The sequence below is a fragment of the Peromyscus eremicus genome, chromosome 22 (genome assembly GCF_949786415.1).
Source record: "Peromyscus eremicus chromosome 22, PerEre_H2_v1, whole genome shotgun sequence".
NCBI lineage: Eukaryota > Metazoa > Chordata > Mammalia > Rodentia > Cricetidae > Peromyscus > Peromyscus eremicus.
Window position 1 is genome coordinate 24,002,413 of NC_081437.1, and position 15,706 is coordinate 24,018,118.

Here is a 15,706-nt window from a genome sequence, read left to right on the forward strand (position 1 = left end):
GGCGGTGGTGGCGCACGCCTTTAATCCCAGCACTCAGGAGGCAGAGGCAGGAGGATCTTTGTGAGTTCGAGGCCAGCCTGGTCTACAGAGTGAGATCCAGGAAAGGCACAAAGCTACACAGAGAAACCCTGTCTCAAAAAACCAAACAAAAACAAACAAACAAACAAACAAACAAATCAGAAGCTTTCTCTGGCTGGTTTGTTTCCATAGCAGACAGGATGAAAGTTGTCTAAAATAGAGCATGGGCCTAGCATTCCAGTTCCTGTGTGGGGAAGTGAGTTTCAGGTCAAACGTGGTGGCACATGTGGATAATCCCAGCTCTTCAAGGGGCCAAGGCAAAAGGATTGCAAATTCAAGGCCTGCTTGGGCAACTTAGAAAGATCGTGTGTCTCAAAATAGAATAAGGATATTGGCTAGATGGGAAGCCAGTGGGTAAGAGTGCTTGCCACACGAGTGTCATGACCTGAGTTACCTGTGCTCTCGCTCTCTCTCTCTCTCTCTCTCTCTCTCTCTCTCTCTCTCTCTCTCTCTCTATCTCTATCTCTATCTCTATCTCTATCTCTATCTCTCTCTTTCTCTATCTCACAGTAAATAAAGTTCTACGTTCTCGGTGTGGTTTTTGTTTTGTTTTGTGTTTTCGAGACAGAGTTTTAACTGTGTAGCCCTGGCTGTCCTGGAACTCACTCTGTAGCCCAGGCTGGTCTGGAACTTCCAGAGATCCGCCTGCCTCTGCCTCCTGAGTGCTGGTATTAAAGACGTGTGCCACCACTGCCTGGCTCTGGGTGTGTTTTCCAAGGTGTTTTGGAGAGGCTTACAGATGGAGAAAATTGCATCGGTTAAAAAAACTTCTCTAACTGGTGTGAACAGGAGCCGTATGAGGCTGAACTGTGGAAAACGAGGCTGTGTAGATAGGCATAGAGGAAGGAAGACATCTTGAGCATGGAGCACCGGGACACACAGAGAAACTGTGGGGTGTTTTGAGGGGCCTTAAGCGAGTCAGAACAGCTGGGGTACCAAGCAGGGGAGAATCGTGGAGAAAAAGCTGTAAGGAAGACACAAAGCACAAACTTCTTAAATAAATACAACTTATTTATTTAGAGACAGGGTCTCTTATAGCCCAGACTGACCTCAAACTACAATATAGCCAAGATGACCTTGAGCTTCCAAGCCTCCTGCCTCAACTTCCCCAGTATTGGGGTTATAAGCATGTGCCACTGTGCCCAGAGTTTCAGAGGCTGAGAATCAAATCCAGGCTTTCATGTCTGCTAGGTAAATGGTCTATTGACTTAGCCCGCTCCCCAGGCCTGGGTCCCTCTTTCTAGAGTGCCTTTTATGGCCTCAGAGTGCATGCATATATCATTTGACTTAATCTTTGTGTAAATCCTGTGAGGGAAGGTAAACACTCCTATCCTACTGTGAAAATAGCTGTTCAGAGAAGTTAAGTAATTTAGAGGGACTCTAATCTCGGAAGCAATGGTGGTTGTTTGTTTATTTTTTTCGTTTTTTTTTTTTTTTTTGTTTTGTTTTTTGTCACCCTCGGCTCCCATACAGAAGGACCCGGGCCAGTGGTCTGGTGACACGGAGAGAGCACTTGACTTTTTATCCAGCGCTGTAGTAGCGGGTGAGTTAGCCAAAACAGAGGCGGATGTGCCAAAGCCAAGCCAAGCACAAGGAAACAGTTCAAGAATCAAACAGTATCCAGAAGTCAGGCGCCAAGGAAGGTAAAGTTTGCACAGCCGAAACGTCACCAGTAATTGGCCCAAGGGCCAAGTTCATCGGTGGAGCTGGACCAGCGGAGTGGGAAAGAAGGCCAGGGAACTTCAGAAGTGGGCAAGCTACCAGCTCAACCTCAAGCTGCTGGCCTGGCTGACTCAGATTCTAGGAATTTGGGCATAGCAATGACTGTCACAGGAGCCATGAATTGTTGTTTGTTTTGCTGCCCAGGTTGACCTTGAACTTGCTCTGTAGCGGAAGATGACTTTAAACTCTTGGTCTTCCTGCTTCCATCTTCTGGGTGTGGATGATACCATGCCTAGCTTTTATCTCCATTTTCTTTTCATTTTTATAAACTCGATTTTAAAAGCCTGTGAATAAAATAGACACGTACCAAATCCATTTTTAAAAATAATTATTTATTCTTATTTTATGTATTTGAGTGTTTGCCTGCACTGTTTTCCGTGTTTGGATGTTAGCCTGCACAGACGTATGTACCACATGGATTCTTGATACCGGCGGGAGTGAGAACATTGAAGTTACGGATGGCTGTGAGTCACTGGGAACCAAACCCGGGTCCTCTGCAAGAGCAGCAGGTACTCTTAACTGCCAAGCCATCTCTCTAGGCCCTGGGTCCATTTTTTGTTTTTTTTGTTTTGTTTGTTTGTTTGTTTTTCGAGACAGGGTTTCTCTGTGTAGCTTTGGTGCCTGTCCTGGATCTTGCTCTGTAGACCAGGCTGGCCTCGAACTCACAGAGATCTGCCTGGCTCTGCCTCTGAGTGCTGGGACTAAAGATGTGTGCCACCACCGCCCGGCCCCTGGATCCATTTTTAAGCACACTAGGAAGCGAAGGCTGAAGCAGAGGAGTAGACTTGGGTGGAGATCAGAACCTGAACGATGTGTTGCATAGACACAAGGAACTGAATTGTGATTTCTAACGATCCCTGCACTGAAGGCTGATCTTAGAGCTCACTCACCAGCCAGACTACCCAGTCCGTGTACTCCACATGAGTGGAGAAACATTGCCCCTTCCACCCCCCAAAATATGAAGTCTAGGGGCTTCTAAAGAATAGGCTCAGTGGCCAAGAACATTCGTTGCTTTTACAGAGGACACTGGTTCGGTTCCCAGCACCCACATGGCAGCTCACAACCACCTACAACTCTAGTTCCAGGGGATCCTGTTAGCATTCAGACCTGCCCCTTAGGGACCCGCCCAGCGCCCTGACCATGACGTCATCTTACGTAAAGTCCTCTTTAAGAGAAAACCCCTCCCCTTCTCTCTCTCTTTTCCTCTCGCTTGCCACCAGGGCGCGCACCTCATGCTCTCTCAGTCTCTTTCTCTTTCTTTCTCCCTTCCTCCTTTAATAATAAAACTTTTCACGTGAGCGCTATGACATGATGTGAGTGACTTTCGGCTCTGTTCCTTGGCCCAACCCGCTAAGGCCGCCTACAACAGATCCAATACCCACTTCTGACTTTCGTGGGCACCAGGAACACACAGGAGATACAAACATACATACATACAGACAAAACACATAGGATAAAATTAAAAAACAAACAAACAAACAAAAAACCGACAGGGTTTCTCTGTGTAGCCCTGGCTACCCTGGAACTTGCTTTATGGACTAGGCTAACCTTGAATTCAGACATCTACCTGTTTCTGCTTCCTGAATGCTGAGATTAAAGGCATTATGTCACCACAACTGGCTAATTTTTTTTTTTTTTGAGGTCAATCTCTGGCCTGGAGAGGTGCCCACATGGGCATGCACCCGTATGCACATGTATACACACACACACACACACACACACACATACAAACACATATTCCCCACGCAGGAACTAGAATGCTAGGCCCAAGCTTTTCTATTTATGTACATTTGATCCTTCTTTCTGCTATGGAAACAAACCAGTTAAAGAAGGCTTCTGATTTAATTTGCTTCTCTGTTGCTGTGACAAAACACTGCCAAGAGCAACTTGGAGAGGAAAGGGTTTATCTGGCTTACAGGTTTCAGGCCATCATCAAGGGAGCCAAGGTAGGACCTCAAGGCAGGAGCTTGAAGTAATAATAACCATGGAGGAACACTATTTACTGGCTGGCTTCCAGCTCACATTCAGCTATCTTTCTCATGCACCCCAGGACTACCTGCCCCCGGGGTGACACCTCCCACAGTGGGCCGGCTCTCCTCCATCAATTAGAAATTAAGAGTATGCCCCACAGACCAACCTGATGGAGGCGATTCCTCGGGTGAGCTTCCCCCTCTTTCCAGGGGTCTCTAGTTTGGGTTGATAAAAATTAACCAGCACACAGCATGGCGGAGTCAGTTCTATTGCAGGATACGGCCCCCTTTAGTAGAGGGATCCAGCGACTAGAATTGGGCTGGGGCTCAGCAGGAGCTAGAAAAGTGTGGTGGCACTGTTACCAGGAGTCTAGACTGGATCAGAGGAGTGGAGGTAAGGCCGGGAGGTCAGAAGATGGACAGGCCTTGGTGGGATAGGGAAGGTCACGGAGAAGTGGTTGGAGTCAGAGCCCAGAGCAGGCACGAGGGGCAGAATCAGTTAGCTGTGCTTCCAGCAGAGTGTTAAAAGGAAGGCCAGGCAGGAGCAAACCAGGATAGGGAGTAAACCATGTTTAGGAGTTAAGCTCCAGGGGGCCTGGTGACATCCTGAGGAGTCGGGGAATGGTGACATGTCCCCATCTGCAAGCAACATGGCAGGAGCAATGAGAAACCGAGAATGGCGGTTGCAGAGAGAACACGCGTGGGTGGTGCAGCCTCAGCAGACACACTCGGGGAGGGAGGGGTGGGGGTGGTGGGTTGCATGCGGGAGGAGGGGCTCCCCGACTTGAGGACTGGAGAAAGCGTTAGCAACCTGACAGAACCCTGTTAACAAAGGAAGGACTACATCTCCCAGCATGCTCGGGTTCGGTGGGGTGACGGCGGGCGGTGGCTGCGCCGCATCCGACTGGTGGGCGCGGGACCAGGGTGGGCACCCGAGCCCGTCATCCCTGAGGGGTCGGCGGGGTGCGGGCGGCGATGCACCGCTGTCCCTGGCACAAGGGCCGCGCCGGGCTCTTGTTCCCCGCCCCGCGGCCCCGCCCCTTGCCCCACCCCAGCCGGGAGACCTAGCCCCGGCCGCAGCGCAGCGGCCGCAGCAACATCACTCTCGCCGCCGCTGCTCCGCCCCATCCCCTTCTGTTTTTCTCTCATTCTCCGGTGGCGGCGGCGGGGAAGGCGGAGGAGAGGCGGCAGCAGCCAGCTGTGTCTGCAATGAATGATCCCCCAGCCGGAGGGGAGGACTCCAGGTGAGCCTCTGCCCTCGGGAGGACCGGGATTCCCCGGCCGCCCAGGTCCCGCATCCCCCGCCATGGATCCCTAGGGGAAGGGGGAAAAGGAGGAGGAAAAGACAGGTTCTGCCGCCCACCCCCATCTCATTTTCCTCTTCCTTTATCTCATTGTTGCCGAAGCTGTTTACCGTAGCGCTCCCTCTTGCCCCAGCATGGGGCGGGTTCCAGGCGCTGCCCTTGGGCAGGAGCTGCTTGCGCGGTTGCCTGGGGATTCTGCCTAATTCTACCTCTCCAGTCTGTGCACCGAAAGCGGTGGAGAGCTGTGGAGGCCTGGACTGCAGCAGCCTCGGGGCCAACTCCCTGCATCCCCACGCTGGGAGGCTGCATGCGGATTGAAGAGCGGTGTCTGGGGGCTGGGCCAGCCCGGCTGATCCCGACCTAGGAGTAGGACAGGAAGACCGCCCAGGCTGCAGAGCGGCCCATCTGGAAGGACAGAGCCGCAAGATGGCCAGTAAGACCAAGGCCAGTGAGGCCCTGAAGGTGGTGGCCCGGTGCCGCCCCCTCAGTAGGAAGGAGGAGGCTGCTGGTCATGAGCAGATTCTGACCATGGACGTGAAATTGGGCCAGGTGACTCTGCGAAACCCCCGCGCGGCACCCGGGGAACTGCCCAAGACCTTCACTTTTGATGCTGTGTATGATGCTAGCTCCAAGCAGGCCGACCTGTATGATGAAACGGTGAGGCCCCTGATAGACTCGGTGCTTCAGGGTTTCAACGGCACCGTGTTTGCCTATGGCCAGACGGGCACGGGCAAGACCTACACTATGCAGGGGACCTGGGTGGAGCCAGAGCTCCGCGGGGTTATCCCCAACGCCTTTGAGCACATCTTCACCCACATCTCCCGCTCCCAGAACCAGCAGTACCTGGTTCGCGCCTCCTACTTGGAGATCTACCAGGAGGAGATTCGAGACCTGCTATCCAAGGAGCCAGGCAAGAGGCTGGAGTTGAAGGAGAATCCTGAAACCGGGGTCTATATCAAGGACCTCTCCTCGTTTGTCACCAAGAACGTCAAGGAGATTGAGCACGTGATGAACCTGGGGAACCAGACCCGGGCAGTGGGCAGCACCCACATGAATGAGGTCAGCTCTCGCTCCCATGCCATCTTTGTCATTACAGTGGAGTGCAGTGAGCGGGGGTCAGATGGCCAGGACCATATCCGAGTAGGCAAGCTCAACCTGGTAGACCTGGCTGGTAGTGAGAGGCAGAACAAGGCAAGTCCCAACACCACTGGAGGGCCGGCCACACAGCCCACGGCTGGCGGTGGCAGTGGTGGCGGCGGTGGCGGTGGCGGTGGCGGTGGCGGTGGCAGCAGCGGAGAGAGGCCTAAGGAAGCCTCTAAAATCAATCTCTCGCTGTCTGCCCTGGGCAATGTGATTGCTGCTCTGGCGGGCAACAGGAGCACCCACATCCCCTACCGGGACTCCAAACTGACCCGGCTGCTCCAGGACTCACTGGGGGGCAATGCCAAGACCATCATGGTGGCCACATTGGGTCCAGCTTCTCACAGCTATGATGAGAGCCTCTCCACCCTCCGCTTTGCAAACCGGGCCAAGAACATCAAGAACAAACCCCGGGTGAATGAGGACCCCAAGGACACGCTGCTGAGGGAATTCCAGGAAGAGATCGCCCGCTTGAAGGCCCAGCTGGAGAAGAGGGGGATGCTGGGCAAGCGACCTCGCAGAAAGAGCAGCCGCAGAAAGAAGGCTGTGTCAGCCCCAGCCGGTTACCCGGAGGGGCCAGTGATCGAGGCCTGGGTGGCCGAAGAAGAAGATGATAACAATAACAATCACCGTCCACCCCAGCCCATTCTGGAGTCAGCTTTGGAGAAGAACATGGAGAATTACCTGCAGGAACAGAAGGAGCGGCTGGAGGAGGAGAAGGCCGCCATCCAGGATGACCGCAGCCTAGTGAGTGAGGAGAAACAGAAGCTTCTAGAAGAGAAGGAGAAGATGCTAGAGGATCTGCGGAGGGAGCAGCAGGCCACAGAGCTGCTCGCAGCCAAGTACAAGGTAAGGACCCCCGAGGATGAGAGAGGTCCCCACAAGGATTTTGGTTGGTGGATTTTCCTTGGAGGGCCTGTGAGTTGGCCGAAGTGGGGTATGCCGTCTTAGGACCACGTACTGATGACTGTCCCAGAGCAGCCAAGCAAGGTCCTGTGGTACTAGGTAGCCAGGTACACTTACATGCATGCACGCACACCAAGCAAAGTGGGCAGGTTCTTCAACCAGTGGACTTGAGATGGTTTGACCTGCTGCTGTCCATCTCTGCAAATGGCCCCAGAATTGGTTAGATCTATGAGAGGCCCATGCAGATCTCTCCTCTTGTGAGTGTGGCTTCTCATTCGAGCAATGGCCTCCTCCCTTGATACTTTTTTTTTTTTTTTAACCCCCTCTGAGGTGTCTTCAGACCTCATGTCATATTAATAGTATCTGATGCTTGGATAGCAAGCACTTCACAGTTTACAAAATACCACACTTTCATCTTGCCTCGTCTTCACAGGAGCCTTTCAACATGGTGGCTTTTAAATCCTCATCCTATGGAAGAGGAATTAAGGCTCAGAAAGTGACGGGACCAAGGTTGCATTCTTCAGAGCTGCAGAGCTGAGCTGGTACCTGCAGGCTTCATGCTTTTAGTCTTCAGTAGCTAGGCCAGACCGTGAGAGTGAGGGAATTCTGCTTCCTGTGGAAATGACCCACGGGAGGACACAGTGCCAGGCCTACTCCTTGGTGTCATGAGGGAGGAGACTGAGAATGTCATGTAGGAAGTAGGATGGAGAGAGAACCGGACTCCATCCCGGAGACCTAGAGTCTAGGCCTCTTAGGCAACAGCTCAGTGAATGACTGGCTGTGTTTTTCCCTTTTCCTCTTATGTCCATTTCCCTTTTTATAAAGTAGGATGTTAGCCTGGGGGATCGCTGAGATTCTTCCAACCTGATAATTCTATGACCCATATTAATCTGAGAAAAAAGAACAAAACAATAGAACTACACAATGAAGCCTTGTATCATTTATGTCCAGTTCCCCATTGTCCTGAGAGATGTCAGGACTTCAGCATCCTTCCTGAGCTGTCCCCTTCCCAGAGAACCCTTCCCCCCGACCTCTTTGTAAATAGAATCTCATGTAGTCTAGGTTGGCCTAGAACTCTATGTAGCTAAGGATGACCTTGAACTAATTATCTTCCTGCCTCCATCTCCTGGTTGCTAGAATTACAAGCAAGCACCGTCACCATGCCTGGTTTTATGCACAGCTGGAGATCAACCCCAGAGTTCTGTGCATGCTAGATAAACTACCAACCGAGCTGCATCCCCAGCTGCCTGTTAAATTCCAGTGCTGCAAATGTCACAACCCAGTGTTCCAGGCATTTCCGGATCCCTGGAGCCTTCAACACTGGGGTTGGAGGAAAAATATGGAGAACCGTGAGCTTGCTTGGAAGATCAAACACTGCCATGTCTTATTTCTTCTTGGGAGTGTGGGCTAGGAATGGGGAGGCCCAGCCCACAGCCAGTGGAAGAGCGAGAGCCGAGCTGTGCGCATTGTCTGTGTGCCGGGATGTGCTGCTGCATCAGGAGCTATGGCCTGGCGTGTTTAATATTTAATTCACTCGTGGAGAAGCTCAACCAGGGTTATTCTGAGCTGCTTCCTCAAGGGAAGGATCAGGGCCTGGTACCTGGGAGATGCAGGATGTTAAAGGCAAGGCTGCTAGTCCAGGCCTGTCTAGCAGGGAGAGCATCTAACATGGTGTTATTGACTGGAAAATCCTAGCTGGCCCATCAGTCATTGATTTCTCTTCCAAGATATCCCTTTCCCTGTTAAGCTGGGAGGCAGTGGGGGTCCCAGAGGCTAATAAAGGAAGAAAGTGCTGATGGGTATTTCAGATGTTCTTCTTGGGAACTGAGTGGTATCTTTCCATAAGATTTTTTTTTCCATCGAAGACAATGTAAGAACACAGGTAATGGGACGAGTCAAGAAATCAGGGTGCAGTTGTGCACAGCGGCATGCATCTGGAGTCCCAGTTCTTTGGAAGACTGAGGCAGAAAAATAGTTCAAGCCCAGAGTTGAGGCCAACCTGGGCAACGTGATGAGACCCTGTTTCAAAATAAATAAACACGCAAGCAGATCAGTCGATCGATGGGTCAATACAAAGACTGGGGTGGCCAGAACTGGAATTCCTGCACTAGTGGTATAGCCCATCCATGCAACATTATAATCTTATTGTTGGCAGGGGCCTTGGAATACCAGTATAGGGTTGGCTCAGGGTCATACAGCATGTTTATAAGCAATCTAACTTCTTTCCATTGTTGTCTACACTCCTGGCAAAGTAATTTGGTGGTTTTTTTTTTCTTCTCTAATTAGTATATGTTAATTATATTCAATTTTTCATTATGCTACTTTAATACATGTATATAATGTATTTTGATTATATTTACCCCTTATACTGTCTCTTCTCCCCCTCCTATTTCCACTGATCCCCTTATGCTTTCCAATTAACACCTCTTCTACTCCTCCTGTGTGTGTGTGTGTGTGTGTATGTGTGTGTGTGTATGGTGTGTGTGTGTGTGTGTGTGTGTGTGTGTGTGTGTGTGTGTGTGTCTGTCCCAATGAGTTTCATTAAGGTTGCTTACAAGAGCATGGGCCCCTTACTGGTATCTAGACCACTGTGGAGGAGGGGGGATGTCTTCCTCCTCCAGCAACCATTGACTACATGAAAGTAATTTTTTTTTTCAAGACAGGGTTTCTCTGTGTAGCTTTGCGCCTTTCCTGGAACTCACTCTGTAGACCAGGCTGGCCTCGAACTCACAGAGATCCACCTGGCTCTACCTCCCAAGTGCTGGGATTAAAGGCGTGTGCCACCACCACCCAGCAAAAGTAATTTTTTTCAATGTTTATTTATTTTACCTGTACGTGTGTGCCTGAGCGATGTGCGACATGTGTGTGCAGGAGCCTGCAGAGATCAGTCAAAAGAGGGCATTAGATCCCCTCAAACTTGAGTTGCAGGAAGTTGTGAGGCATCATGGGGGTACTGAGAACTGGACCTGTGTACTCTGGATGAGCAGTAAGCATTCTTAACCACAGGTCCGGTTCTCAGTACCCTCATCATCCGGGCTCCAGCAATTTGTTTTTATGTAACACTATAACATCTTAATCTTACTCCTTCAACAATCCCTAGTCATGGACACTGTTTCCATTTGGCAGCTATGAAAGCCAAGGCTGGGGAGATGTTGGCTTGTCTGTGAATCTGGGTAAGTGGCAAAGCCAACACCGGAATTCAGGTCTTCTGATGGCCCAGCTCTGTGTTCTTCTCATGTCACCCAAGATTTCTCCATGTTTGCTTCCTACGGGACTCAGGCCAAAGGCTTTTGCCTCTCAGAGCCTTGGGTCCCTGTCAGCTAATGAAAAACAGAAGTGTGACATGGATCCCCGGGGGAGTGGGTGAGGTGGCCGTTAGGTACTGGTTATCAGATATAAACTGAGCAGCCTGGGAAATTCCAGGAGAGGAATGAATCCATATCCTGTGATTTCTGAAACACCCAGCCCAGGATAATCAGCAGGAATCAAGGCCAGAATGGAACCCAGGGAGAGGACCCAATCTTCCTGTGCTGCCCCTAGGGTACAGCTGGGTTCAGCAATGCCCCCGGTTCTGCCATGGCGGAAACATTTTGACAGCAACAGGGAGGCTATAACGATCCAGTCCCACCTCTTTCCCAGGGTTTCTCTGAAGATGAAATGAGATCATTAGCATGGGGACATTTGAAATAGGTTGAAAACATTGAACCGAATAGCGGGTATTAGCGGCCACAGGGTACCTTCTGTCTGCCAAGCAGGGGTCCAAGACTGACATCTTTGTTGTTCCGATAACTCTTTCCTTACCCTGCTTTTCTTAGTGCATTATCACAACTCTGCAGAGCCAGGCAGGCAAGGTCTCGGAGACCTCAAGAGCCTGGGACCGGTCCTGGTCCTTTCTCCATCTGCAATGAACTCTTCCCTTCTTTCTGAGCTAGCCATCACTTCTCACTCTCTGCCCCCTGCCACTTCCTCCAGTTCCTTCCACCCCCACCCTAGGCCAGCTAAGTGTAGCTGAGCCGACCCAGTGCCCCCATTCAGTGTCTGACTCATCTTCCAGTCTGTCTTGCCTGCCACCCTCAAGGCTCCTGATTCCCTTTGTTCTCTGAATGGGCACAAATACCATGCCTGTCTCCTCTAAATCTCTCTTTAAAAAAAACAAAAAACAAAAACAAAAACAAAAAAAACCTCTTCCTTTGCTTTTAGCGCAGTTACTTTGGGCCTCAGAGTATTAAGTGTACAGATGTGTGAGTTTGTGATTGTGACAGGTGCCCTGTGTACCATTAATCATTAGCAAACCACATACTTAGGTCATATCTCCAGAGGGCTGAGGGACTTGATAGCAATCTCATCCTATGAAGGAGGAGGACTAAGGGAACATTACAGACTCCCAAAGCACAGTCAAGACTCCGCTCTCTGGAACTGCACACACACTGGTGAATGCATGTAAAGGAGGCCCTCTCTAGGCAAATTTAACTATGCAAGGAAATTTGGGAAGTCATTGTTTTATTCTGAAGCTCACTTTTTTTTTTCTTTTTCTTTTTTTTTTGAGAGGTTGATACGGATTTCACAAACTTTGAAAGGAAGCTGTTTGAGGTAGGCAGGCCACAAAACCCAGGCTGAAATGGAAGAGAGGCGTGCATATGCAACACTGGGGTGATTCTGCAGGAAGCGGGTCTTCAGAGCGGGGAGCTGGAGCCTTACTCTGGCTGGAGCCCAACTCTCTCTCTCTCTCTCTGGTGGGTTTAGAAAAGAAACCCTCAGAAACAGCCACCAGAGCCAGAGGGATGAGGTCACTGCAGGGAGGGCCAATCTAACTGAATATTCATTGTCCCTTCTGTGGGTTCCTCTTCTTCCTCCTATGCTGGAGAATGAGCGTTATCCGCATATCGGGTTAGCAGACAGGAAGCTTCAACCCAAGCATTAACAATCTCAGCAATAATAATGAGGTTTATTGAGATCTGCTTTATGCTAACTATATGCTAGTATGCAAATCAGGCCATTTGTTCTACCCAGCCACCTTCCAGGAAATGTCTTGTCACTGCGCCTGTTTTATCTTATTTCTTTATTAATTGAGTCCAGGGCTTTGGGCATACTAGGTAAGCGTTGAAATGCTGAGCTACATTCTAACCCTATTTTATTTTTAGTTGGATTTTTTTTTTCCTGTGCTGTAAATTGATACCAGCACCTTCCCAGTTGATGCAAGGCAAGCAGTCCGCCCCTGAGCAGTATCTCCTACACAAATACAATAATAAAATTATTATTATTATTATCTTGTTTGGTTTTGAGAGGTTTTGATATGTGGTGATGACTGATCTGGAACTTGATAAGTAGACCAGGTTGGTCTTGAGCTCACAGAGATCACAGCCTGCCTCTGCCTCTCAAGTGCTGGAAATAATCACCACCATTCTCAGCAAAACCATTATTGTTTTTTTTTTGTTTTTTGTTTTTTGTTTTTTGTTTTTCGAGACAGGGTTTCTCTGTGTAGCTTTGCTTCTCTCCTGGAACTCACTTGGTAGCCCAGGCTGGCCTCGAACTCACAGAGATCCGCCTGGCTCTGCCTCCCGAGTGCTGGGATTAAAGGCATGCACCACCACTGCCCGGCCATTATTGGTTTTTTAAAATTTTATTTTATTTTATTTTTCTGTGTGTTTATGGCTATGCACCACATGCATTCGGTGCCCTGGATACCTGAACAAGGTGTTGAATCCTCTGGAACTGGAGTTACAGATAGTTGTGAGCCATCATATGGGTGCTGGGGCACGAATCTGGGTCCTCTGCAAGAACAAGTCTTTTAACTGCTACACCATCTCTCCAGCCCCCAAAACTATTATTATTAATACAAGGTCTTGCTATATCGCTCAGGCTAGCCTCCAACTCCTAAATGTCTTGTTTCAGTGTCCTAATTTCTGGGACTGTAAGCGTGAATCACTATGCCTGGTTTCAAGAACTACTTGACAGAATCCACTTGCTTTAAGAGTGAGTGTGGGGGCCATGTTGTGTGGGCACACACCTTTAGTCCTAGCACTCAAGAGGCGGAGACCAGTGAGTTCAAGGCCAGCCTGGTCTACAGAGTGAGTTCTAGGACAGCCCGGGATACACAGAGGAACCCTGTCTCAAAACAAAACAAAAGAATAAGTGTGGGCTACAGATGTAGCTTAATTGATAGAGTGCCTGAAAACATGGGTTCAGTCCCTAGCATTTATCAGGCTTGGTGGCACAAGCCTGTAACCCTAGCACTCAAGAGGTAGAAGCAGGAGGATCAAGAGTTCAGAGTCATCCTTGGCTACATAGCAAATTGGAAGCCAGCCTGTGCTATGTGAGCCCCCACCCCCTTATAAAACAAACAACTTATTGGATGGCCTTAGTGGTGATGGTTTTATGCGTGAGTACTTATCCCCAAACTCATTGATTGTTAAACATGTGCAGCATTATTATATGTTAATCTCTCCTTGATACAGTAACAGGCTCTCTGTGGAAATGGAACTCAGTGGTAGAATAGTTGCTGAATTTGTCACCATCCAAATAGGGCTGGACACCACCCCCTAATAACCTGGAGAGTGTCTTCTTTTCCAAAGCTGATCTGGTTTCAAACACATGTCCTCAAGGACATTGACCCTGTGCAGACCCTGGGGAATGTACAGGCTTAGTCATCAGAGCTCTGTGTGCAACCCAATTGAGTCTTCCACTGTCAGATCCTTGAGAAACGCTTGGTGCTAACACATGGCCCATTTTCCAAACTGGGGCTAACATGTAGGTCAATGTCTACGGCCTCTCTCTGTTGGTGGGATTGTACCAGTATTCCTGTGTTCCTTCTAATCGTTGTTGAGTGTGGTCAGTTCACAGAAGTGTTCTGTACCCTGAGCATTTTTGTTGTTGTTTGAGACAGGCTATCCTGGAACTCACTCTGTAGACCAGGCTCGCCTCAAACTCGGAGACCCTCCTGCCTCTGCCTCCCGAGTGCTGGGGCTCAAAGCGTGCACCACCACTGCCTGGCTTGTCTAGAGCATTTTGTAACGGAAAAGTCTGCCTAGTGGGAAGCCAGTGAGAAGATGTGGTGGCACCAGCACTTGTGAGGTAGAGGCAGGACACTGACCATGACCTTCCTCAGAATCTGAGGGCATGTGGCTCAGTGGAGAGCTTTGCCTAGCTAGTCCAAGGCCCTGATCTAAAGATCTGAAAGAAAGAATACGATTTTTGAGACAGGTTCATATGTAGCCCAGACTCACAATGAGCTTGCTATGTAGCCAAAGACGACCTTGAATTTCTAATCCTCCTGCTTTTCTTCCTCAGCGCTGGGCCCTCAGGCTTGCCCTGTTTACCCAATTTATCTGGTGCTGGGGATTGAACCCAGGGCTTTACGCATGCTGTGTAAGCACTCTACAAATTCAACTACATCCATAGTCCCTGATTGGTTTGTTTGGTTGGTTGTTTTTTCAGACAGGGTCTCCTGTAGCCTAGACTGACCATGTATACCTGACTTCCTGCCTTCACATCCCAGTGGTGGATTTATAGGTGTGTCCCACCCTGGCTGACAATCCATTTTAAAACTGATTTGACCAGTGGGAAATAGATATAAGACTAACTCATTTCCATCTGCGATTTGGGTTTCCGGCTCTGACAAGCTCAGGAGGCCCTTTGGTTAGTTCAGGTTTCTGGGCTCTGTGCTGGCTGGAGGAGTGTGTTAGCATCCCTGCCTTCCATCCTTCCCAGCCCCCAGAAAACATGCAATTAGATGAAGTGGCTGTGATAATGTTCTCATTGTGTGCTGAGGGCCCAGAACAAAGGCCTGGAATTCAGATCCAGAAGAGCACTTTGCTCTTGACCCTGCCCTGCCAGCCTTTGGGCCTGGCCTGGGGCACTTCTTTTGTAGCTGCAGAAACGGGTGCCCTTCTGAGTGGCCAGGAGAATGGCCTGTCTCTCCTTAGTACTGCTGTGTGGGTGTAAAAGAGCAACCTCTGTGCTCAGAGCTGTACGCCACCTGCACTTAGGGTTTGGATCTAGAGGTTATGCTTATCTCTTCATCTCTTGTCTTTGTTTCTCTGTGTAGCCCTGGCTGTCCTGGAATTCACTCTGTAGACCAGGCTGGCCTCGAACTCAAGAGTTCTGTCTGCCTCCTTCTGAATGCTGGGATTAAAGGTGAGCGCCACCACATCCCACTGTTATGATGCTGGAAAATGAAGTCTGGTCCTCATGCATGCTAAGCTGTGCTCTATCTCTAAGCTCCTGGAATTTTTTTTTTAAAAATTTATTCTTTACTTTTAATATATTTTTTTAAATTTTTATATGCATTGGTGTTTTGCCTGCATGTATTGTAAGGGATTCCCTGGAACTGGAGTTACAGACAGTTGTGAGCTGCTATATGAGTGTTGGGAATTATGGCTGAACCATCTCTCTAACCTTCTTTTTATTTTATTTATCTATGTACTATTGTTGTTGTTGTTGTTGTTATTATTATTATTATTATTATTATTATTATTATTTTGGTTCTTTTCGAGACACGGTTTCTCTGTGTAGCCCTGGCTGCCCTGGAACTCGCTTTGTAGACCAGGCCTTGAACTCACAGAGTCTCTGCCTCTGTCTCCCAAGTGC

General features: G+C 49.4%; 1 protein-coding gene across 2 annotated transcripts in view; it reads left to right on the plus strand.

Annotated features, from left to right (window-relative positions):
• The first annotated feature begins 4,679 nt into the window (after positions 1 to 4,679).
• The window catches only part of Kif3c (kinesin family member 3C), a 36,657-nt gene continuing 25,630 nt past the window's right edge, over positions 4,680 to 15,706 (plus strand). For both annotated transcript variants that reach the window (XR_009375711.1, XM_059248425.1), the window contains exon 1: positions 4,680 to 7,063. Coding sequence is in view for 1 of the 2 variants with exons in the window: in XM_059248425.1 (XP_059104408.1) it covers positions 5,501 to 7,063 (1,563 nt within the window). In the remaining variant the exon portion in view is untranslated. The remainder of the gene's footprint in view (positions 7,064 to 15,706) is intronic.